Consider the following 26,279-nt stretch of genomic DNA (forward strand, 5'->3'; position numbering starts at 1 on the left):
AAACACTTAGAGCGTCTTTGGCAAGCTACTTGATGAAAGAGCTGAAATTCAAGAAGCCTTTTGGTTGAGCGAGAGAGAAGGATTGTGAGCACAGTAGGAAAAAGCCATAGACCCAGTGGCAAAGGTTGAGTTTTTCTCCTGCTGGCACACCTCTTCCCCAACGCGCTCTCTGAAAGCTGCTGACCAAGCTTTGGCAAGGCTCATGCCCCCTCGATAAGCTGAGCCCTGTTTTATATTTAACTCACTCCAGAGTGGGAGGGGTGGGGATGCGTTGTTTATAAGAGGAGCTGTGGCAGTATTGTCGGTCCTCTTCTCCCATCTCAGCTCCTCTTCTGGCGTCCTTATCCCACCCCCTGTTTCCGCATTCATCCTCCAGCGGCTGGTGGGACCGTGAAGGGAGAGGAAAAGACGCAAGAAGGCTGGGAGAAGCGTGGGGAAAGCGAAAACAAGCTGCCAAACCAGGGAATTCCTCCCAATTTGCAAAGGAAATCTGCTGACGTTAGTTAAATTTAACATCCTTTTATGTCTAACATTTGACTTTGGAAACAAAAATGAACTTTGTGGAGAAAGAGGACTCTAAGAGATACTGCATCAAAGCGAAACATGTGGCCATTATCTGTGCGGTGGTGGTGGGCGTAGGATTAATAGTGGGACTGTCTGTGGGCTTGACCAGGTCGTGTGACTCCGCGGGAGACGCCGGGCAGAGCACGCCTCCGGCTCCTTCCTCTTCGAGCCCTCCGCAGGACCAGGGGGTCTGCCCTGCCAGTGAGGATGAAAGTGGAGAGTGGACAAATTTCAGGCTGCCGGACTTCATCAACCCGGTGCACTACGACCTGGAGATGAAGCCCCTGATGGAAGAGGACACGTACACGGGCAGCGTGACCATCTCCATCAACGTCAGCTCGCCCACCCGGTACCTGTGGCTGCACCTGCGGGAGACCAGGATCACCCAGCTCCCGGTGCTGCGGAGGCCCTCCGGGGAGCAGGTGCAAGTCAGGCGGTGCTTCCAGTACACACAGCAGGAGTATGTGGTGGTCGAGGCGGGAGAAGAGCTTGCGCCCAGCAGTGGGGAGAGTCTCTATGCCCTGACTATGGACTTCGCCGGCTGGCTGAACGGCTCGCTCGTGGGGTTTTATAAAACGACCTACGTGGAGGGAGGACAAGTCAAGTAAATATTTTTTCTTTATTTCTCCTAAGCTCACATAGTTGCTTTCCATTTCTTTTTTTTTTCTTTTTCCACCTGTTAGTTTTGTTGGTGTGATCTTTATCTAAACTTGGTTTCAATTCTGCCTGTTCATCTGGGAAGCAAAAATTCTTGCGCTGTTTATTTTCAAAGCCTAGCATAAAACTTGAAAGTATTGAGTGAGCTGTATGGAGTCAAAAATCAGTGTCAGTCTTTTATTTCATCAGGAAAAATCATAATGTACTGTACCTTATCCTTAATAGTTGCATAGACTACCTCAGTTTTTTAAAATACATGTGTTTGGTAAATTTTGCTGGTGATGTTCTTGGGCTATATGGTGATGATTTTAAACTGAGCTTTAAAAATGATATTTCTCTAAATTTAAGTGAAAGTCAGTAAATGTCATTTATAATTTTGTCTATTTTATTGGAGAAGAGAGACACTGAAAGATTGTGTAAAATCCACAAAACTGTCTTTGTGTCTTCATCTTGGAAGGAAGGTAGGGCTCTGTCTGTTTGTCTCGTGTGGCCAAAACCATGTTCTGCTCATAACTTTCAGTAAATACTCATTGGCCGTGCACATCAGTGGCAGAAATGGGTAAATCTTTGGGCTTATTGCCTGTCATGCAATATGCAGTGGTAATGCTAAGGCTTTTGTAACATAAAAGATGTCTTAAGTAATTAAAAACGTAAAAGTGTCTTTTCTCCCACCGTCCTCCAAGTATCTGCACAGATCCCTGTATTTCCTGAGTCCAGCAAAGGTGATTACTTGCCTTGACAGTCAGTCGGAGACTATTACTAGACCCGTGTTAAAGGCATAACCTCGGTGAACTAAAAACCCTTCACACTGGGGTGTGGCCCTGCATCAGGGAGGAAGGCTACACCTGAAGTGTCACTGAGCTTGAGACTGCTTTGACCTTTGCCTCCTTAGCTTCTCAACAGGTAAATGATTAAGAAAGCTCAGCGTCAGAAATGTTAGTCTGGGGCCAGCCCAATGAATATCTCTTTCTTGTGTTGCTTTAAGCATCTTGCAGAGCAAAGCAAATCCTTTGGCCAAAATTCTTCCTATGGTTTTTCAAAGACCCAGGGACTAAAATGAAATATTTAAATACCCCTATATCACTGTGTGGTGCACTAATTACTTGAGTAGAAAGGATAATTTGAACAAAATATTTGGCGAGATCGTGCTCACATAGATGTTGTGTCTTAATATCTGCCTGGCGATCAAACAAGCTTCTTTAGTGTTTACGTATTTTTTCCTATTTATACAAATTGCAAGTGTTGAAAGCATAGACAATTATAGAAAAGGAAAATCGAAAGAACCGATAAATAATTTCACCATCCGATGGTTGACCTCTGTTAATATGTGTTAATGTATATTCTAATATTTTTCTAGGCAATCAAGTTTGTAATCATGTCCATATACCTTTTTAACTTAATATATTATAAACATTTCCCCTCGTTGTTAAGTATTTTCAAGAATTCGATTTTAAAGATTGTGCAATATTCCATTGCATGAATGCACTGTTATTTTTTAAAACCAGTTTCCTGATGTTGGACATTTGAGTTGCTCCCAGTATTTTCTTATTATAAACCAGTCAGAAAAGAGCCTAGATGTAATTGCATCTTTAAGTGTGTAGCTGTTTATTTCCTTAGATTAGGATATATTCCTAAAAATAGAACTGCTGTGTTATTTTATTTATTTCATAAATAATACACATTCACTGCAGAAAACTTGGAAACTAGGGAAAATTATAAGAAAAAATAAAATCCATCCATAAGTCCATCACTCAAGTATAGTCATTGTTAATATTTAGGCAGATATTCTTCTAGGATTTTTTCTGGATGCAGATCAGCGGGGTGTTATGATGCTGTACGTAGTATAATAATATGCATTGTATAACATGCTTTTAAAATATATCAGCACTTTACCATGTCATTCGGTATTCTTTCACAAATGATTTAACTGATAGGTGATAATCCATTGTATGAATATGGTATAATTTATTCAACTTTTCCATTAAATATGGGCATTTAATTTGCTCTTACTTTTTTACCCATAAACACTTATAAAAATGCAGTGAACGGGGCTGGCCCCGTGGCCGAGTGGTTAAGTTTACGCGCTCTACTGCAGGCGGCCCAGTGTTTCGTTGGTTCGAACCCTGGGCGCGGACATGGCACTGCTCATCAAACCACGCTGAGGCAGCATCCCACATGCCACAACTAGAAGGACCCACAACTAAGAATATACAACTATGTACCAGGGGGCTTTGGAGAGAAAAAATAAAATCTTTAAAAAAAAAAAAAAATGCAGTGAACAACCTTAAAAAACTATGTATAACATTTTCTAATATATCTATAGGAAATTGGCCATAACTACGTATGTACGAGTGCATACATGCTTGTGTATTTATATACACATATACATATGTATAACGTGCATGCACATGAGTATGTATGTATGTGCATCTCCAAACTGACTTTCAAAAAGTATACCCCAAATTATGTTTCTACCAACAATGAAGGAAAGTACCGATTTCTCTGAGCCTCGCTGATGATAAAGTGATTTTTTAAAGTGTTTGCAATTTGGTAGAGGAAAAGGCATAATATTCTGAAGAGTATCCACCTTCAAGAGATTCTAAAAGTTCATTAGCGTAAAGTGAAAACAAGTCAAATCTTCTAAATAATTATTCCCAAGCCTTTAAAACTGCTCCTTGGGTTGTGAAAATGATAGAAATTTCATCTGAGTAAAGCTATCAAACTATTTTATAAAAATTCTATATGCTACAGGAAGGCCCAGAAAAATAGGCAGCAAGCTTCCATTAATAAATTTCTGTTACATACTTTATATGTTTAAAAAAGCACCATTTGTGAGGGCTGGCCCTGTGGCTGAGTGGTTAAAGTTCCATGTACTTGGCTTCAGAAGCCTGGGTTCACGGGTTCAGATCCCGAGTGTGGACCTACTCCATTCATCAGCCATGCTGTGGAGGCATCCCACATACAAAGTGGAGGAAGACTGGCACAGATGTTAGCTCAGGCCTAATCTTCCTCAAGCAAAAAAAGAGGAAGATTGGCAACAGATGTTAGCTTGGGACAAATCTTCCTCACCAAAAAAAAATTTAAAAAAAAAACACTATATGCTAATATATATATTACTCACTCTTACTCGTTGGATTATTTCACCCTACCAGTTAATTGTACTATAAAATATGTACTTGAGAGCTGACATTCTGGAACTCAGCTTTCTTAATTGTTGGTCAGAAAATACTAAGTGACAGCAAGACTGGCGAGGGAGGCCGGGGCTTGGCGAGGTTCTCCCGGAGGATTGGTGTTCCCTGCTTAGTGTGTTTTCATTGATAGCGGTTGAGGCTCTCACGTTACACGGGAGGCTGCCAGCCCTGCACTGCTCATGCAGTGCTGGAACAGTTGTGGCACGTACTCGATAGCCTCATCTAGGCTAAATGGCATACTTCTGTTTTTCTTATTATGAAATATTTCAAGCATATGAGAAAAGTGCATTTTTGTCAAGCCTGTGAGTAACATTTTGACAGTGCAGGGCTCTGAGAGTTCTTATCCGCGGCACCCACAAAAGGCCACCAGAGTGAGTCTCTTGGGAGCAACACCATTCTTTCTTGTTATAGAGTGAGCTTCGTAATAGCTGATGCTCATACAGTTTGAAATCTCATCATAGTAATACAGTTTAGATATGCAGCCCAAATTAGCTTATGTGCTTTCATGTCAACTTGAACTCCAGGATGGAGTATTAGCGATTTGGGATATTGTTGTTGTTACCACAATGCAAACGAAACGTGACTGTCCTCAGTAGTAACCAAAATTACTTGATTTCTGCAAAGACAACCAGGATTTGAACTTCACAGAGAGGAGACAACTATCCAAGCTTCTTTCCGTCAAAATTCAGAGGCGAAAAGAGAGTTGGAGAAGAAGGTGGAGCTGGTTTAGAATTCCCCAGCAGTAACACCCGCAGCATCATGCTGGGGACAGACTCATAGTGAAGCTGAGGAGGAAAAAGTTTGAGCAACTTAAAAGACACTTCTACTCTCCAGTCTGTTCCCTTGGGTCTGAGGAAAACCACCGAAAAGGACTGGTGCCTTTTGAAAGTCTCCCTGCCTGCACTGCCGGGCACCCCCAACCAGCACGTTGGGTAGGATTTCAGATGTTCTTTTCCGGAACAGAGTTCCCGTGACTCAAACCTCCAAAGCTCATAGTATTTTCTTCTCTCCGAGGTCTAGCATTTCCTCCCCACCATTTGAATTGCTCTTACACAGCATTTCCCAAAGTATGTTCCAGAGTTCTGGTTGCGTGGGATATTAATAGATATTGCCAGAGAAAAAGCAGGGGAGATATCCTGTGGCCAGATTAGTTTGGGCAATAATGTTAAATACAAAGTCATGTGGTTTTTTTAATATGGGACTTTTCAGAGACTTATATAATAAGTCTATTATGAATCTCTGAGAGACTGCCAGAGCATGTGTTGTCCAACCATATGGTAGGGTTGTGTCTCTCTTGTTCACTGCCTAGCACACAGTGAGCACTCAAATATTACTGAATAACTGTACAGAAACGTTTTCCTAGAGACTCTCATACTCCTAATGTCCTCTGGCACCTGCTGGGACAGGGAGCAATGCCACAGCCCTTTTCCTATACAGAAGTCTAACTTCCACCCATGGCATCTCCACTTTCCCACTCAGTCAGGATGGAAAATTCCCCTTGGTTCCTTTCTCCTTGTCTCATTGAAGGGAAGAGGAGTTGGCAAAATCTTTTTTTGATTTAGGAATTCAGTCTTCCTACTTTAAGGACTGAGAATCATTGGCATGGACAAGAATTACAACAAGAAGTTCAAAGAGGGACAGACGGTTTCTAGTTGGGGTTTTCTGGGTGTTTCCCCCGTTGCCGGGGTTGAAGCTGAATTTAGATATAATGGTGGGATTTCAACAGGCAGAGGCAAGCAAGAAGGTAAAAGCTGGCAAAAAGGAGAGGTGCTAAGTCAGAAGAGCAGAGTGGGGAGAAGAAATTAATTTGCAGGAGAAGCTTCTATGGGAGGCTAACTCATTCTCAGAGATGACTCTGAGAAACTTATAGGAAAGAAAAGGAAGGAAAGCTAATGAGAGCCATTATGAAGGAAAAATTAACCTGCGACTATTTAGATGTGGATGGTGAAGGAAAGAGCAAAATCCGTACGTAGGTATAAGGGAGATATTGCCATGACCCAGGGAAGAGAAGATGAGGATCAGGTAAGACAGTGATTTCAGGATAGACAGAAGAGGACGCAATGGAGAACATCGTTTGGAGGTAAGGTAGTCAGGATTTGCAGATTGATTGACTATGGGGAAGGGTTGAATAAAAGTTGTAGGTCTGGGATGCCCCAGCTATCTATTCTGATAACCCACGCTTGTGACTGATGCAAATAGAAGAGAAGAATCAGCGTTAGAAGGGAAGGTCACGAGTTCGGTGTTAGATGTGTTGAATGCCGGTCAGACATCAAGGAAGAGATGTCTTGTACGCATTTGGAAAATAAGTCTGAAGCACAGGTTTAGGGCTTCTGATCAAGATTTAGGAGTTAAGCGAAACAGGGCAGAAAAGAAGTGAGTGAGATGGTCTTAGTAAGTGTGTGTGTGTGTGTGTGTGTTATATTCTCACTTGCATGGCTGTGTAAACTAATTTGTAGTTTCAATCTTGAAATTCTACTTGCACGTCAGGTTATTCATTATATTTGTAGATTGATATGTTGAGCTATCAGTGTACCCATTATCAATAAAGAACAGATTTTCTTTTTCGGTCTTGTTTACTTGCTGCAGGAAGCTTAGTAATTTCCTTTACTTTGGAAGCAAGGAAACAAAAAGAAATTTTCTTGACCTCGAATGTCTTCTCCATAGAAAAAGAGAACTTGTAAAATAAAGTTAAATCATTAACTGGTTCATTCAAATCAACATAAAGACGTGTTGGAGTCTGAATAATCTAGACGGGTTGTCTTGCACTCGTCAGTTCCCCTACTTAATTCTGGAACTCCTAGTCTGTGCACACACTTAGCAATCATGGCAGCCTCACCTGCGTCAGAAGCCCTTTTGACGCAAAAAGCTCAAAGCCTTTTTGGAAGGTTTTCATTCAGGCCTTGCTGTTTATTTTGCTGGCTTAAGTTATTAAATTGCTGAACATAGCCTGAGAGTCTTCAGTGGAAGCAGTGTACCAGATGATTTATGAGATAATCAAGTAGTTTTGTTTTGTTTTTTAAATTGCCTCCAGTGAACTGGGCTGTGACTTGCGTCATCATTCCCCTCGCTCCAGCTTTAGCCAAAGTCACCTTGATCTGATAAGCTCAGAGAAGTCAGAGGGATTTCTTCCCTTTTGCAAATTAATAAGCTACATAGAATTATATTTTTAATTGGCTGGCTCTGGTAAGTGACTCATTAATGTGGCATCGAGAGGCCCCTATGGAGAAGCGGTTTACCTCAGCACGTTTGCATGGCGTTAGAATTATTCAGAACCTACCCAGGAGTCGCCCGTGAACACATTATGCTACGAGACAGGCGTTTTCCGTTAATTTGCAGCACAGTTCATCAGATTTTAAAAAGAGGGGCCGGCCCTGTGGCTGAGTGGTTATGTTCGCACTCCGCTTCAGCAGCCCAGGGTTTCCCCAGTTCAGATCCCGGCCGCAGACATGGGTCAGGCCACGCTAAGACGGCGTCCCACATGCCACAACAAGAAGGACCCACAACTAAAATATACAACTATGTACTGGAGGGATTTGGGGAGAAAAAGCAGAAAAAAATAAAAGATTGGCAACAGTTGTTAGCTCAGGAGCCAATCTTCAAAAAAAAGTTTTCATCACTGACTAAAACCTCCCCAAAGAAGCTGTGATCTAAAATGGTTTTGTGTTGCTGTCTCATATACCCTGCTTTCAAATTTGTATGTTTAGAAAACTTTAGTAACTTCAGATAGAATTTAGCGCATGTAAATAGGGGTCTCTGAGTTATTCAGGAATTCATGAGAAAAATAATGTCACCATTTAAAAAAATGGTTATATTGCCAATAGTATTTATACACAAAGTAATTTTGTGCCAGTACAGATATTCCTGCCTAATGAATGAATTTGAGGTCTGTAGGTAGTGAAAAGCGCTCTATCAGAAAAAAAAGGAGTGAGGTGTCTCCTAATCCCATTATGTAAGTTTCAAGGGAGTTTCAAATGCACTGCTACATGAGATGGCCCCTTTCTCACTCCCCCAGGTGTCCTTTGGTGACTAGGTTTTATGGAGGGGAACACTAACAGTCAGTGGGTTTTGTGATTTATCGAAGATCACACTTAAGGGGTTGAAGTAGGTTTAGAATCTTGGAATTTTCACTCTTAGAAGAGGATTTTCCTCATGAAATCATGTTGACTCTGCACTTCGAAAAAAAGAAAACTGCGCATTTTGCAGCCCTTCTGGTTGATGAATGCCACTTTCCCTACACCCATGTGAGTCCGGATCTCTGTCACTGAGGTGGAGTTGCCGTGATTGACATCTGCTGGGAGGACACTGGGATGGACTGCCCAGAGCCATCTCCAGCCCTGTTCTGTTCCATTTCCAAAGGCAAGCTCAGAGAGGCTCAGTTTCAGGAAGGCAGTTTTTGCCTACAATCAAGCACAACGTCTCTTAAAGACAGAAGGTGAGGAAAGGATGGGAAATGATTCTCTGCTGGGTGCTCAGGACTACGTATTCTAGCATAGAGCAGAGCCTGAGACAGAGTGCTTGGGAACCTACTGCTGGCTACTGCCTAAGAGGGTGGGATTCCACTTCCTCCTCACCCTCTCCTCCCACACCCAAAGGCACTGGCGCACGCACGCACACACACACACACACACAAACTCATCCTCCCAAATTAGTTGGCTGGCTTATTTTGGAGGTGTGACTAAGCTGATAACATTCTTACAGGGAGTGGTTTTTCCTTTTTCTCTGCCTCTGGAAGAAATGAAAAACCAGAAGAATTCAGAAGAAAAAGGCAGCTGACTAAACATAGGTTGGAGCTTGGTGGAGCTTAATATAAAACCTTAGTCCCCTGGGAAAGTGTACAGGTTTCTCTATATTCTGACGTGTTTGCAATTCACTATGATCTGCATGGTGTTAGAAATTCCACTTGACCTAGTTAAACTGTTATCTTCACAAAAACTAATCAGTAATTACTCTGCTGAAGAATAAATTCTTGGCCGAGGCTTTTTTTGGGTAAATTCTTATTTTGAAATAATTGCCAACTTACAGAAAAGTTACAAGGAATACTACAAATAGTACAAGGAATTTCTAGAAGCACTTTACCAAGATTCACCAGTAATTTACGTTTTGTCCTATTCCCCCGTGTCTCTGCCTTTAGAGTACATTGAAACATTGCTTCCCTTCACCTCTTAATGTTCAGTATCTATTTCTTGATATAATAGGGACATTCTCTGACATAACCACAGTGCACTTACTGAAGATCAGGAAATTTAACATTGATATAATACAATTATCTAATCCACAGCCCATAATCAAATTTCATCAATTAACCCAAAAACTTCCTTTTAAGCTATTTTTACCAAGTTGGTGTCCAGTCAGGATCCATGCATTGCCTTGAGTGTCACACCATTTAGATGCCCTTAAACTGGAAGAGCCCTTAGCCTTTCTTTGCCTTTCACGACCTTGGTGTTTTTGAAGAGTACAGTTATTTTGAGACTGTCCCTCAATTTTAGTTTGTCTGACTTTCCTCGTGATTGAAAAATGCAAGTTAAGCATGTTCGTCAGGACTTTCACAGCAGTGATGCTGTGTCCCTCTCAGGAAATCACACCAAGAGGCATGTCGTGTTGGTTTGTACTATTATTAGTGACACTATCTTCGATCGTTGCCTGATGTGGTCTCCAACAGGTTTCTCCAGTGATAAAGTGACAATTTTCTTTTTGTCAGTAATTTTCGGAGAGAGTCTTTGACACTATGCAAATGTCCCGTTCCTCGTCAGAATTTCACCCACTGGTTTTGGCATCCATGGATGACTTTCTAAATCCATCATTTCTCCCCAAATTATTGGTGGACAATCTATTGTAAAAAAGAGCTTTCCCTCTCCTATTTACTTATTCATAGTATTTTATCAGAGTCGGGATTCATGGATTCTTTTTTTATTCATTGGATTGTAGCCCCATTGTATATTTTAACGCTTCAATTCCCCCAGATGTGGCCAGTGTAGTCCTCTCATGTGGGCTCCTGGCCCTTTTGACTTGTTCTCACGATTCTTTGAGAACTTCCTTCTGTTTTGGCACAGCAAGATGTTGGAGGATCCTCTTGGACTTTTCCTGACTCAGCTCTGGAACCAGCCATTTCTCTGAGGAGTCCCGGTCCCTTTTAGTGGAGAGTGGTATTCAGGAATCATCATCTGGAGACCAGTTGTGCTCATTGGGACAAGCTTGGCATTGTGTATAGTCCTGCTCGGCAGACAGAACTAGGAAATAGAAATCTCTGTGTGTATTTTTATGTCCATCTACCTACATGTATAAGAAAAATCATTGAATTTATACTGAACGTGCAATTACAGTTCAATACCAAGGGTATATTCTAGTCTTCTGCCTTTACAAAGTTATAACTCTTTTCCCTAACAGTGAAAACCTGCCTTCCCATTATCCCCATATTTTTTTTCATTTGCTCAAGCCTAGAATACAGAGAAAGTTGTTTCTAAATTGTCAATCCGTACTACTGCAACAATACAAACCTACTTACTAGAGCTCAATATTTATTTACAGTTATTTTTGGTAAAATTTATACACCTTTATAAATTTATATACAGTTATATTTGGTAAAATTTATATACCTTTAAAATTTTGGTAAAATTTATATATAAATTTATATAGATATTCAGAAGAATTTCTTCTGAATTCTTCTAACTGTGCATTAGATTAAATGCACAAATCTAATGGGCACAATTCAGTGACTTTTGACAAATGCACACATCTTAGTTACCAACACCCCTATCAAGATACAGATTTTTTTCAGTCACCTGAAAAAGTTCCCTCCTTCAGTCAACATTGCCCCCAAAGACAACCACTTTTATGATTTTATTTTTTTCATAGATTAGTTTTCTCGGCTGAGTTTTTGACAAGTAACTTTTATATCTAGAGGGTTTTTTAAAAGAAATCTTAAAATATTTTAATTTCTTGTAGATGTATGTTGACCTAGGGCATATTAGTTTTTAGATGGATTGATGCATGTCGTAATCCTTGAACCAAAACGAAATGCAGACTGTTACTTTGGCCTCTGCCGACCTCGCCGAACTCCTCTTTCCCCCCAGCCCCTCAGCTTCACTGTACTTCAGCCACAGTGGACACCTGTCAGGTCCTTGCTGTTCCCTCCGCTGGAACACATTTTCCTTACTGTTTGCTTACTCTGTCTGGCTTTTTCTCTTCATTCAGATCACAGCAAAGCACCCCCTACTCCAGAGCATCGCCAGCTACTCTCCCGCACCTGCTCACCGCTTTCCCTTCGGCATTCTCCATCACTTCCCCTGTTCTATTCTCTGTAGAATTCTCACCACCTTCCGTATTTATTCGTTTATTTCCTCATCATTATTCCCTCAGCACCTGGACTAATGCCTGGCAAATGTGTGTGTGTGTGGAAGTAAGGCACTCAGTAAATATTTGTGGGGTGAGTGAGCCATCTAATAATGTGGCCTGGAGTTCCTCAAGGTCTGCTTTCCTCAGTCCCCAGGAACCGTGAAGGATGAAGTACTGTCCTCACACAAGTTATTAATGAATCCCCATCGGCGCTTCTTTACTCTTCCTTTCCTTTCTTCTTTTTCCTTTGCTTAATCTTCTAAATGTACAATAATATTATCTTACTGTGAAATGACTATAGGTAAAAAGTATATATTCATTGGTTTTTTTGAACAATTATTCAGAAAAAATATTTCCACTTTGACATGATGGAAACATGAAAGATTAACATGTTAGCTTACACAAGCACATTCCTAGTTAGAGGCATAAAAGAGTGCTACTTTAAACCTGGCCAAAGCTTGCTTCCCTTGGGAGATTACGCACAGCACTGCCTTTGCATGGAAATGCAGCTGGGGGTTTTGTCCCTGGTGTAACATAATAGGAAAGAATGTGCCACTGGGGACAGGAGCTGGGGACTCTGGAATGTGCTCCTCTACTCTGGGACAGAACACAGCTGCTCACGCTCCCAAGGACAGCTGGAAACAAGCCCTCGAGTTTGGCTTTGTGTCTATCCACTTGTTGCTCGAAGGCTTTGGGGTGGAAAGAATGCTAGCTCATCACTGGATTTATTTTTGCTCTTCTACAGGTCACGCATTTTTAGTCATGGCACCAAAATACCTGAATATTTGAAGCAGTCTCCGGATTTTCGTTTATTTATTAACCTAAAAATTCTGAGAAAGACTTTGACAATGATTTGATAGTTTTCTAGGTGGAAACTCATTTAAGAAATGCACTGCTTATAATTACATGGCTGATTTTTTTCTATGAGAATAAAAACATCAGGGCTGTCAGAAGAGGTGACATATGTTTTGTTTGTTTGTGTGTTTGTTTCTAAGGAGCATAGCAGCCGCTGATCATGAACCAACAGACGCCAGGAAATCCTTCCCTTGTTTCGATGAGCCCAACAAAAAGGCAACTTATACAATATCTATCATCCATCCCAAAGAATATGAGGCACTTTCAAATATGCCAGTGGAGGTGAGTATTTTTAAAATTTTTTTGTTCGTGCAGATAGCCTGTTACAGTATCAGGTAAACTACCTGATTTGCTATGAGAGAACCCACTGAATTCTAAAATTGAATGTGTTCTAATAGCTTATTTAGAGGCTTGAAAATACACTTTAGCAATCTCTTGTCTTTGAGTCCTAGAAGTCTTTACCCCAAGATATCACAGTCCAGTCAAAAAGCGCCGTTGGGTTTTCTCAGCAAGAGGAAACAGCTGGGCTCTGCTTGACTGAAAGAATGCCCTCATCAGGACAAATTAATGGCCAACTAATGGAATTACAGAGTTAAAACTATTCAAGGGCCTAGTCACTGATCTTAGTTTTCAGCTGAATATAAACCGAGTTTTTAAGATAGAGCTACTGCAAAAGATCATCACTTCAATAGTGGAGTGTAGAAGCCAGCTCCAGGAACACCATGCCCATAGATTTTCTGGTGAACGAGAAGTGCTCATTAAATGTTAAGAAAAATAGGCCAGGGGCCAGCCCTGTGGCCTAGTGGTTAAGTTTGGTGCACTCCACTTCAGCAGCCCAGGTTTGGTTCCTGGGCACGGACCTAGACCACTTGTCAGTGGCCATGCTGTGGCAGCAACCTACGTACAAAATAGAGGAAGACTGGCACAGGCATTAGCTCAAGGCAAATCTTCCTCAAGCAAAAAAAATAAAGAGTAGAATAAGTTCCGTCTGTATAATTATTAACATAAGACTCTTTCCTCTGTTATAGCTCCTCATCCCTGTAATGGGTAATGTAGTTAGCTAAAGTGTCATTATGTCAAACTTGAGGCTTAATGTACCTTATCCATTTGACATGTTAAAGGGTCTGGCTCATCCTTAGACATAATTGTCACCTACCCAGTACAGGAGGACTCCCTGCCAAAATTATATCTCCCATCTTTCTGATTCACTATCTGAAGGATCATCATTGAAATCATGCCTTTTAATTATAAATATTCGTTGAAAAAGCAAGAACAAAATAAAATGAACAAAAGCTTAACAGGGTTAAAAAGTAAACTGTCATCAGCCATCCATGCCTCGGTGTAAATTAGTTTATCCACGTTTTCTTCTGGTGTCAGGCACCTGAGCAATTGAGTTTTGACTGGAGAAGAAAGAGGAAAGGATAAACTTAAGGTATGACGCAGCAATCCAGAAGACTGGATCAGGGTAAAATGCCCTCAGAACGTCCTGGCATGGAAGGGCAAGGTGAAGGTGGGAGGAGAAAGAATGCAAACTCTACTAACTTCTGCTTGAGGCCTCCCCAGCTGACCTTTTCATTTTGCAGAGTATGCTTCTTTACCTTCTACTAGATCCAGGTAACAGTCTTGGAAGAAGGAGAATATTCTGGGTCATTAGGAGATCAAAATGAGTACTGGTAGGTTTTTATGGGGCTCCAACACTTCCACACAAGCACATGCACACACCTGCTTGCCTCGTCAACGATGTGTCCCTTCTAGTCCAGCCTCCCACTGGATCCCTTTTGAAAGCTTCCCACTGTGCTGTGACATACTGTGTGGTGGCAGGGCATGTGGACATGTCTAAACACCAGGTAACAGGAGTTGGGCAAGTATTCATGGATGAAGTATTAGGACTGGTGATTGGCAGTGAGGAGGGCAACACTGGCATGACAGCAAACCAGATAGACGGGGTCAGTAGTTGCATCAACTAATGAAATCCTTCTCTCTCTCCATAGTAACCAAGACAGTGACTTTAGTAACCAAATCTTGGGCCTTCCATGTAGACAACCAGAGATGGAAGAGAACCCAGCCTCCTGCTGTGCCTGGGAGAGCTATTGCCCTCCTGCACATAGTCGAATCAGCAAATACCTGCTTAGTTCTTCTTTTGTGCGAGGCACTGAGCACTAGCCTACCCTTCATTAAGAGGGCACAGTACCCCCTCACATATTATGGTCAGGATCTTGTGTTTAATGTAGAAAGATAAGTAAACTCCTGTCCTGTTTATATCACAGTCAGAATCGTATTTCTCCCTGAGAAACCTCATGTAGTATGTAGTTCAGTCTCTCTTTCATAGTACGAAAAATAAAATGAATTTTCCTTTAGTCTTTTCAACATCGCCATTTAGAGACAAAAAGAAATTTACCCCTATGCTTTGACAAAGGACTTCTGACTAGAAAGCTAGGTTTGGAGCAACCATTTGTTTGTCTTGTACGTGATCGTTCTTTTGAAAAATAAAAGGTTGTCTTTTGTTTTCCATAGAAACAAGAGTCGCTGGATAATGAATGGACTCGAACAACTTTCCAGAAGTCTGTCCCCATGAGCACATACCTGGTGTGCTTTGCTGTGCACCAGTTTGCATCCGTACAGAGAACGTCGAATCGGGGAATACCTGTGAGTCCCACTATGTTTTTAAAATTTACCAGTTGTGCTTACTTTTCTACTTTTTTTGAATCGTTTCCCCCCCACACACACAACAGACTAGAAAAGCCCATTAGTCAACAGAGTCTGTGCGCTTGGTGATGCACTGAACAACATAGAAAAATAGTATAGTAATCGGAAGGGACACAGGTGAAAAATCAACACCCGTGACAGACATAGCAATGCATAGTCTTGAATTATTTTAAGGGGAAAATTCACTATACATCAAAAGCTAACTCCTAAGTGTATCAGCACAAATATATTAAAATATGTGAGCATGCTCAATTTAGTAAAATAAGGTTGAGTGTATGTGTTTGTGTGGGGTCCCAGGTAGAGACCAGGGGGAGGAGGAAACCAGAGCTAGATAAGTATGCTTTCAGTAACTGAGCACTGGGAAGTTTGTGGTGCCATTCTCACATGTAATTCAAAATAGGACAATAGCAAAGTGTCCGAAAGCATTTTTTTAAAGTGTAAGGGAATATAAATAAGCTTATTTTTTTTAATCAAGATGACTAACTCGATAATTTTCTGTTGAAAAACCAAATACTTTAATTATTTTTTTTCTCATTTTGGAGGCCCCTATTTTGCTTATGCCTCAAACACGTGCTTAAACTATTAGTTAGTCCACCTCTGTGCTACGTATTATATATATAAAACCTCATAATCTTTGCAATATAATTTTATCAGGAAGAAACCATCACTCCCACTTTACAGATGAGAGAGTTGAAACTTCATGAGTTTAAGTAATTTGCTCAAGATCACCCAGCTGGCAAGTGGTAGAGATTGAAATTCCAAATTCTTTCCAAATACTTACCATGCTAAGCCTTCTGAAATGTGATACTCTGAAAATATCTTTACGTCTTCACCAATCACTGGAGAGAAGGGATAGATCCCTCTATTTCCTGTGAAACCAGCTCTGGGGAGAACCTACCTTAATGATGGTATAGTGAGGTTGGTACTGGGATTGCCCAATCCTCGGTTTCCAACACACTGTCTATACCGTACCCAAACTATAGCAGATGGAGGGCTGTCCAAAGACCTTTGCAAAGGGGCTATGTGTCATGAGGACTCATCCAGCTTTTGTCTTTCCCTTGCCACATATGTTGCTTTGATGTGACCTTCAGTTGTGGCAAAGGGCACTACTAGTGGCTGCCAGGTAATATGAGGTGTGACAAAGAAATGCCACTGAAAAGAGAAAGTTGTTTTTTCTCTATTGTGCAGAGTGTTGTCAGAGGCATTCCTCTTGCTTCATATAGACGTGAGAGCTTTAGCCCAGCTTGTTTTCTCTTCCAGTCTCATGGCAAACATGGAATCTTGTCTGAAGGTGATTTCCTCATCACCCACACTTCAGTTGCATGGATATATTTCATCATGTGCAGGTGTTTTCTGCACCGATTTTTTAAATTAATGATTATGTTCTCAACAACTTTTTCTATTTTGAGTAGAGGCACCAAAACAAAGCTGAAAACCTAACAATTCGCTAGTGATGATGTAATTTCATCAATAAAGACAGTGTAACCAACCATCAGCAGAGGACAGTGTACTTGGAGTTATTTCCTATAGTGACAGTGAGTGAATTTCCAGTATGGCTCCATCACCCGGTCCTCTGAGCAAGGACACTGAGTTGTAAGGTAGCTATCCTGGCTGAGTGAGTCGTGAGAGCCCGTACCAGTTAGCTGGGCTCTAATGATGGATTTTATACAAAGGATTTGGAATGACATAATGGAAAATACAGTTTGGCAAAAGATCCCCAAATGTCCTTTAAGTGATCAATGTTTCTTAAATGGTTCTTCTACCCAAACTGAGTATAAAACATTTTGTCTTAAATCAGCAGAGTTTTCATCATTTGGGTGGGAAATAAAGATACTATTGTCATAATGTATTACTTTCTGATCATCTGTTTGATGAGAGAGGAACAGAAAGCCAGACTCTCTTTGGACACTTCCCAGAGACTCAGGTCAGAAGAATTCAATGAAAGTGAGACTGAACTAAATAGTGCCCCTCCCACACCCCGTCTACAGAAGAACAGTAACCAGAGCTGTCCCTCCTGCAGAACCAGTGGGCTGTTTCCTGCAAAGGTTGAACTGAACCTTACGCGAGAACTTTAAGGCATCCAATGTGAATGTCAATTCACCATAAGTTCCACCTCTTTGGCATTTGGGAGCTTCCTGCCTGGCTCCCTACCCACTCGCTCTAAATTGAAATCTAACTGTTGACATTCAAGCAAAATGCCCCCAGTAAGATTTCACACTCCAGAGAGAATTATAGGAACACCACCCTATTTAAATCTACTGAAATGTAACATCAGAGGAAACCCACACCAGCCTCACATCCTACATTCTTAGAGTTGAGCAGACAACCTAAGGCAAATAGGCATATGAGGAAAACAAGCAACATAAAAGAGAACATCCAAGACGAATAACCGGAAAAACACAGTGGGGAGAACAGTGAAAAGTCAGGAAACAAAAGATAATTCCAAATAAAAATCCATAAAAAATTAAACATTCACACACCTACACATAACCTTTATTGCACTCGGAGAATAAAGAAGACGTGATCACCATAAAATAAAAACAGAAAGCTATGAGAAAACAATCAGAAGTTGTAGTTGGAATTTTAAAGCATAGTTTCCAAAGCCCGACCCGGCTCTGACCCTCAGGAACCTGTTCCTAATTCTTCCAAAACCAGAGCCCAGTAAGCCTGTAGCTCCACCTCCTGCCCACTGCTTTGTGTTTTTTATCCGCTCCATGGAGATGCTTATATAGTTTAAAGTCCTCATACGTCTTGTGGGTTTTGCATTTTTATGTTGCATCGTCATTTCTGTATTTTAGGAGAAGTGGGGTACATCAAACCATCAATTTACTGCACCGTCTTGATCCAAAGTCCCTGTATTATTTTTTCAGTTAAAAAAAAAATGGAGCTAGGTAGTTGTTGTGTAATACATCATTTTTCGTAGAAATTCATGAATCAAAAAACCATTCCTATACGTTCTGCTTCTAATAGTATTATTCTGGTACATTAATCCTCTGTTATTCATAATCAGATTATACTGCACAATCCAAGAACCTATAATAACCTGATTAAACTTTCTTGGGTATGTTCACCCTTCTGGCAAGACTTTCTTCATATCAATAAACACAGAATCAAGGCCTGTGTGCTTCTTAATTGTATACGTGGCGAGAACATAGCAGCTGTTAGTAGTTGAACTGTTCATTATGTTAAAAAGTCCTTATTGCTCATGAGAAAAAATTAGACTGGAGGGCCCAATCTTAAAAAATTCTTAAGAAAAAAAGTGACTGAGTTTGGAAGGTAGCTCAGAAGACTTTTAATTCTGCATATTTCCTCTTTTGAATATAAGTTGCATTGCAATTTGATTCAGTCCTGAAAAAGACAGAGTAACTTGGAGAGTTACCTGGAGTAATTTAGGAACAATTGAGGCCATCCATTGATGGAAGGATTTTTTACAACTCTGTTGGCAGGAAATCTACTCTTGAGATCTTTTCAGGTTTAGTTGATTGGTTAAAGGTTTTAAAGTAAATGAAATCACTGAAATCTATCCTAAAAAAAAAAAAAAAAAAAGTCCCTGAACTGTATGAAGTGTAGAGAGATTATATGACTTTCTAGTCATGTGAATTAACTTTCAAGCTATCAATAAAATGTACTTTTATTGCTCTTTCAAGAGTCATATCATGGGAAACAATATCCCCAATAAGCATGTTATTAACCTGATAATTCAGCTCAAAGTCCCTGCATTGGAATATCCTGCAGTCCATTTTCAAATCCAGAACAATGTGGATTATAAACATATTTTTAAGTTTTGAAAATTATAGGTTAATGCATATACATTATAGAAAATTTGGAAGAGAAAAAGCAAGTGGGAAAAGGAAAATTCCCCCATTTTACCATATATAAAACCGTTTTGAGTTATTAGGTTTGCGACACCATCTGAGGTACATTTGACCTATGTCCTCAGTAACTTTGGCAGAATTTCCAGTTTTCAATATTCTTCTAGGCACCACATTCAGGACAAGCTAAATGGCAAGAGTGATCCTGTTCCTGAGAGTGAGTGCTAATGAGGCCTTGAATTTCTTTGGAGCGTTTGACCTGTCTTTTATAAAGAAGGATGTGCAAAAAGGAGCAGTTAGCTTACTGGAGATTAGTTAGGTCTTGGCTTTCGTGATTAGAGGAGGAAGTTGGGAAGAACTGCTCACTAAGAGAATGCTGGTGGAAAGTGTTATCCATTTACTTAGTTACTCCATTTAATTATACCGTAACCATATTAATTCTAAAAACTCAGTAAAAGAAGTTTCATTGTGCCTTCTTCCAAAAAAGTCTTAAAAGATGCTTCCTGAATAGTTGCACCTAGAATTGTACCTGTGAATGAACCCTCCCTACTTGCCTCGTCTTCTTACTTGTTTCCATTAGTCCACTGGGAAGATTGGTTGAGGGCAGGAAATACGTATGGCATGGGGTTTTTTTTTGATACTTAATTTTTTTAGAGCAGTTTTAGGTTTTACACCATGGATTTTAATTTATGCATTCCCCTACGTGGAAATAGTCTTATTTTAAAAAATTTCCATTGTTTTAATACTCAGAAATATTTTTAAACTTCTTGTTTCGAAATAATTTTAGATTTAGAGAAGAGTTGCAAAGATTCAACAGAGCGTCCGCATGTAACGTTCACCCAGCTTCCCCCACTGTTAACATCTTAAATAACCATTTATCTTACATTCGTCAAAACTAAGAAATTAATGTTTGTACAAAACTATTAACTAGACTACAGCCTTTATTTGGATTTCACAGTTTTCCCACTAATGTGCTTTTTCTGTTCCAAGATCCAATGTGGTAACATTGCATTTAGTTACAGTGTCTCCTTAATCTCGTCCAACCTGTGACATTTTCTTTCTTTCCATGTTTTTAATGATCTTGACACTTTTGAAGAGTACTGGTCAGATATTTTGTAGAATGTCCCTCAGTTTGAGTTTGTCTGATGTTTTCTCTTGATCAGACTGGGGTTTGGGTTTGGGGGAAAAATACCATGGAGGTGAGGTACCTTACAAACTTCATATTTATATTTACTTATAAAGTTAAGTTATACAGCTTTCATATAAATTTTATATTTAACCCTTAATAGAGTCTTGAATAATAAAGGCGTATATGACTTTTGTAGAAGAAAAGAAAGAGAAAGAGGAAGAACATGCATGCTTGTCTCCCTCCCGACTCCATGCCATTTCAATATGGTGTGGGGACCTGAAACAGGCCACCCCAAGATATGTCTCTTTTCAGGATTATTTGAGGCTGATTGCTTCTGATAAACTGGGACAGGGAAGGAGGCTCTGAGGGGTGGAACTTGCTTGCCCTTTGTTAGGAGACATTTACATTGTAAAGGAAATCTCCATCTGTAAAGGTGCCTCCCTCTCTGTATCAGGAAGAAGAAAGGGGATGACCTTCTCTCTAGAAACTCTTAATCAATGCCAAAGGCAAGGACTTAAACCTGCATTTTATTGTGCTTGTCTGGTAACCTCCTGTAGCTGACTTCCCTCCCCCTCCCAATGGTGGCATTTCTTTAAGGATTAAGCATCTTTCCTTAGGCTAGGAACTGATTGCTGCACTCACCTGTGACCGCCCAGCTCAAGACAATAGACTTGCCTCCTGCTACGCCCTCTGAGATAGCAGACCGCTACCTGCTGTGTCCATCAAGCGCTGTGCCGACAGGGCAATCTTGTGACTATTGTAGCAGGGACATTTCAATCATATGTGAAATATCCTGTTTGGGCATATATAACCACTCTGTGCACCCCAATTCTTCGGTGCCCTTTCTTCCTTTGGGAAGAAAGGCCCCGGGCCATGGTTCCTCATAAATCTTTGTTTAATTTTCTCTTGCAATTCTGCCTCATGTGAATTTAATTTGTTCTCCGGCCAGACGAACCCACATTTAGGTAGAGGAAAAGTCTTCCTCCCTACAATGGCTAGTCAAATGCTTAAAAAAAAAATCATCTCAGTAAAGCAGGCATGTAAACTAGAAAGCCAGTTATGGTTAAAAAGTGATAACAGTTCAGGGGTAATTTACTGAACTTTGTCGTGGACAGAAGTGCCAAGGCTTGGCAGATAATGGAGGCGCGTTAGCACCTCTACCAGAGCCCACAGAAAGGAGAGAGGGATGCAGATGGAGCCCAAGCTGAAGGTGCGGTCAGAGAGCAGGAAGGGCCGGGCAGAGGGCCAGGGAAGGTGCCAGCGGAGGGGGGATGCTTTTTTAAATCACCAAATCCAGACATCACAGGTGTTCTGCTGTTAAATGGATGCAGCATAAACTATCTGAAAGCCTCAAATAACAGACAACGTTGGTATGTTGGAAGAGTCTTTAGAGTAAAAGTATATTTGTGATGTATGGCAGATAGGGCACACCCGCAGATATGCTTTGGCTAATTACGTTGCAAGATTAATGGCTGTATCTACGTAGTCTGTGATTGCTTAGCTCACTTGATCAAAGTAATGGTCATAAAATATGATCTATGACCCTTCAAAATAAGAGTCATACATCACAGGTAACGTGCAGACTGGCCAGACAGTAAAGACAGAACATACTTCTGTGGGGTTGAGTTTCTCAGAAACAAAAGAGGAAGGGATTACTTTTATTTTGATTGAATTTACACCAACATCAATCCTAGTTAAGGGCACTGCATTCCTGTTGTTGACAACACCAGAAATACAGAGAATAAGAAAAACCAGATTATGTTGCCTCAGAAGCATTCTGCTTAAAGGGAGTCAGCCTGCTGGCGTGGGAAATGAGAAGACACTGGCAGAACAGGCACACAAAGCCTTTCTCCCCCGCATTGCTCCACGTCCGGCTGCCGCACTATCTCTTCTTCCTCTTTCTCAGCCCTCTTCGCACAGCACTCTTTGCAGACATTATGTGCAGCACAAAAGTAGAGTGTGTAGACAGCAGTGGAGCAGGTCGAGAGGAACTGCCCTTCTTGAGGGTTTTAGTGGCAGAGAATAGATGTGGTCGAAATTCTGAGGGAGGTTTGACACACTAATTAGTTTGCAGACGAAAAATTGTGAGAATCTCAGTTTACAACATGGCAGTCCTGCGCAAACGTGATGTTTTTTACTTCAGATGGGACAGTTTCCTTTGCTCTGTTCAGTGACCACCAACTGGATCCTTAGTTTCACTTAACTTCTTGGAAAATGCATCTTGTTGTTCACAAAGAGGACAGGAGGGCAGTGGGGAAATGTCTCACCACTTCTGGCAAGTAACAAAAATAAAAACCAAAAACCTCAAAGAAGGTGGGGATGATAATTGAGTGAGTTGTGTTGCCTTTGGAGATGAAGATGAACACAATTTCACTTATGCAAATGAAGCAAGAACGTCAATTAGCAGTGGCTTTGAGAACAGCGAGCGAGCACTGGTCCTTCAAGGGATGGTCTTTCAGAACCCATCCTTTAAATTATTGGATCTTTCTATTGTTCCTCACTTCTAAGAAAAGATGGCCCAGGGTGGGTGCTTAAATGAATACCAAAACTAGCAATGCCTTTGGAATAATAAAGGAGGAAAGTAGGCATAATTTCTCTTCCTTTTTTCCTTTTATTTTAATGATGAGTCACTGGTTCCGGTTAGGTAGATGAGCTTGAACTTACCAGATGACTATCTTTTGCTTTACTTGAGGGTTTTGAATCAGGTCTTATATTGGGCAAGTATACTTCATTTGAATTCCTCACAATCTTTTTTTTTTAAAGACTCCTTTTTCAGAACAGTTTTAGGTTTACAACTAGGTTGAGGGGAAGGTACAAAGATTTCTCATATACCCTCTCGTCTCCCCCACACATAGCCTCGCTCATTATCTCCCAAATAGTATGTTTTTTACCAAGGATGAACCTACATTGACATATCACAATACCCCATGTCCATAGTCACCTCCGGGTTCACAATTGGTGTTGTATATTTTATGGGTTTGGAGAAATGTACAATGATATTTACCATCGTCATAATATACAGAGTATTTTCACTGCCCTAAAAAAATCCTCTAAGTTCTGCCTTTTCATCTCTTCCCTCCCCAACCCCATTCTTGGCAACCACTGAAATTTTTACTGTCTCCGTAGTTTTTCCTCTTCCAGAATGTCATACAGTTGTTGGAATCACACAGTATGTAGCCTTTTCAGATTGGCTTCTTTCACTTAGTGACATGCATTTTCGGTTCTTCCGTGTCTTTTCATGGCTTGATAGCTCATTCCTTTTTAGCACTGAATAAGACTCCAAGGTCTGGATGTATCATCATTTATTTATTCCTTCATCTACTGGAGGATATCTTGGTTTGCTTCCAAGTTTTGGCAATTATGAGTAAGCTGCTATAAACATCTCTGTGCAGGTATTTGTATGGTCATGTTTTAAACTCCTTTGGGTAAATACCACAGAGCATGATTGTGGATGGTATGGTAAGAATATGTTTCTTTTGTCAGAAACTGCCAAACTGTCTTCCATGGTGGCTGTACCGTTTTTCATTTCCACCAGCAGTGTGAGAGCTCCCATCACTCCACATCCTCGCCAGTATTTGGTGTTGTCAGTGTTTTGAATTTTGGCATTCTAGAAGGTGTGTAGTGGTATCTCGTTGTTTTAATTTGCATCTCCTTGATGACATATGATGTGGAGCATTTTCTCATATACTTATTTGCCATCTGTACATCTTCTTTGGTGAGCTGTCTGTTAAGGTCTTTGGCCCATTTTTTAATTTGGTTGTTTGTTTTCTTCTTGTGGAGTTTTAAGATTTCTTTGTATATTTTGCGTAACAGTCCTTTATCAGATGTGTCTTTTGCAAATATTTTCTCCCAGTCTGTGGCTTGTCTTCTCATGCTCTTGACATTGCCTTTCACAAAGCAGAAGTTTTTAATGAAGTCCAGCTTATCAACTGTTTCTTTCACGGATTATGCCTTTGGTGTTTTATCTAAGAAGTCACCCTCCTATCCAAGGCCACCTAGGTTTTCTTCTGTGTTATCTTCTAGGAGTTTTACATTTAGGCCTGTGATCCATTTTGAGTTAATTTTTTGTGAAGGATGTAAGGTCTGTGTCTTGATTCATATTTTTGCATATGGATGTCCAGTTCTAGCACCATTTGTTGAAGAGACTATCTTTGCTCCATTGTATTGTCTTTGCTCTTTTGTCAAAGATCAGTTGGCTATATTTATGTGGGTCTATTTCTGGGCCCTCTATTGTGCTGTGTTGATCTATTTGCTTGTTCTTTTGCTAATACCACACTGTCTTGATTACCGTAGCTTTGTAGTGAGTCAGGAAGTCAGGCAGTGTAGGTCCAGCATTGTTCTTCTCCGTCGACATTATGTTGGTCCTTCTCGTCGTGTATGCTTAGAATTGGGGAAGGGGAAGTCTCTACTTGGCTTGATTTATAAATTGTGTCACAGGGGCACAAAATAATTTCCTAGAGACTTAAAGAATTGATGTAGCTTATCAAGATGCCTCCCTCTCAGGAAAATTTGAATCATTTTATTTTAGACTCTGGGAGCAGAACAGTTAAAATATCAGAAGGGTAACTTGGATAGCACAAGTGGAGAGCATGAATCTAAGGGCTCTTGAGATGAGAAAAATCGCATGATTCATTTCCTCAAAGACAGATTGCACAGAGATAGATATAGATAGATGACAGATAGATAGATAGATGGATAGATAGATGAGTAGGTAGGTAGATACATAGATAGATACATAGATATTAAAAAGACAATCTATATTCCAAATAGAAAAAAGTAATAACATTTAAAAAATACATTGGACACTATGCCAACCATTGTGTCTTACATTATTTCTAGTCATTGAAATCACTCAGTGAGTTATGCAGTATTATTTTCCTTTACACATGAGTCTCAGAGATGTGAGGTGATTTGTCCAAGACCACAAAGAGTGGAAATTCAAATTAGACTTACGTGGCTCTGAAGCACACCTTCTTTCCATTATGTCATATTTTATAGTTTTTGTGTTTTATCAAAAAAAGAATAATTTTCACTGAATGTTTGTGTTTTGTTTAATAGCTCACTATATATGTCCAGCCAGAGCAAAAGCACACAGCTGAATATGCTGCAAACATAACTAAAACTGTGTTTGATTATTTTGAAGAATACTTTGGTATGAATTATTCTCTTCCTAAATTAGGTAAGAGTCATTTTTTATTTCTTATTTTTCACATTGCCTTTGTTTTCACCTAAGTTAACTCACTTCCTCCATTTTATCATCCTTAGTTGATAGTCACCCCTAAGTCTTTTTGTTATATGCTGACAATATGTGTCCAATACTTAGTAGATGCTGAAAGATCCAGTCTGGATCCTCCAAGAATAATGTCTACACTCTGTTCTTAACCTGATTGATGTATAGTCTTTTATTTCCAAATAAAGATTAAAGTATGTGCACACAACTGCAGATGTTGATAATGAGGGAGCCAGAAATAGCAACTGAGATCAGTTGATTTCCCAATACCCACCCCGATAGCTTACATTGTCTCCCTATCATCAATGAGTTGGGAAATAATAGGGATAAATGATGCTGCCAGAGTCCCATGTGCTTCCATCTTCCCATTCTTGTACAACATTAATTCTAGATTCTCCAGAAGTTAAAATGAGACACTGGTGCTCCTTCCATAAATAATTTTTTTAATATTGGGGGCATGTTTTACTTTTAAAATAAAATAAGGTTATAATCAGAATGGTGTGACACTTCTATCAATAGCAGAAATGCTTTATTAGTAAGCTTGAGTAGTAGTAGCAAAGACTTTAAGGGTAACACCCATATGGGTGTCTGTAGGGATGAAATTAAGGCGACAAGAAAACAAACCAACCAACAACTGACTTCTCCATTTCTGTTTCTGCCCTTACTTTGAGAAAGAATCAATGCGGAGCAACTGGAAAGCCAAATTCTCTTCATGGGAATGGCTGTGACTCTGAGCAAGTTTGTAGATGCCTCATTTCTCTTCAATGGAAGTGGTTCCATTTATTGATTGGTTAACAGCTGGA

General features: G+C 40.3%; 1 protein-coding gene across 1 annotated transcript in view; it reads left to right on the forward strand.

The window, feature by feature from the left end:
- Nucleotides 1-255: 255 nt before the first annotated feature.
- Nucleotides 256-26,279, forward strand: part of ENPEP (glutamyl aminopeptidase) — a 73,811-nt gene continuing 47,787 nt past the window's right edge. The window contains exons 1-4 of the mRNA XM_014839058.3: nt 256-1,168; nt 12,740-12,881; nt 15,114-15,245; nt 25,305-25,425. Coding sequence (XP_014694544.1) covers nt 552-1,168; nt 12,740-12,881; nt 15,114-15,245; nt 25,305-25,425 — 1,012 coding nt within the window. The 5' untranslated portion in view covers nt 256-551. The remainder of the gene's footprint in view (nt 1,169-12,739; nt 12,882-15,113; nt 15,246-25,304; nt 25,426-26,279) is intronic.

The sequence above is a fragment of the Equus asinus genome, chromosome 3, assembly GCF_041296235.1.
Source record: "Equus asinus isolate D_3611 breed Donkey chromosome 3, EquAss-T2T_v2, whole genome shotgun sequence".
In the NCBI taxonomy this organism is placed as follows: domain Eukaryota; kingdom Metazoa; phylum Chordata; class Mammalia; order Perissodactyla; family Equidae; genus Equus; species Equus asinus.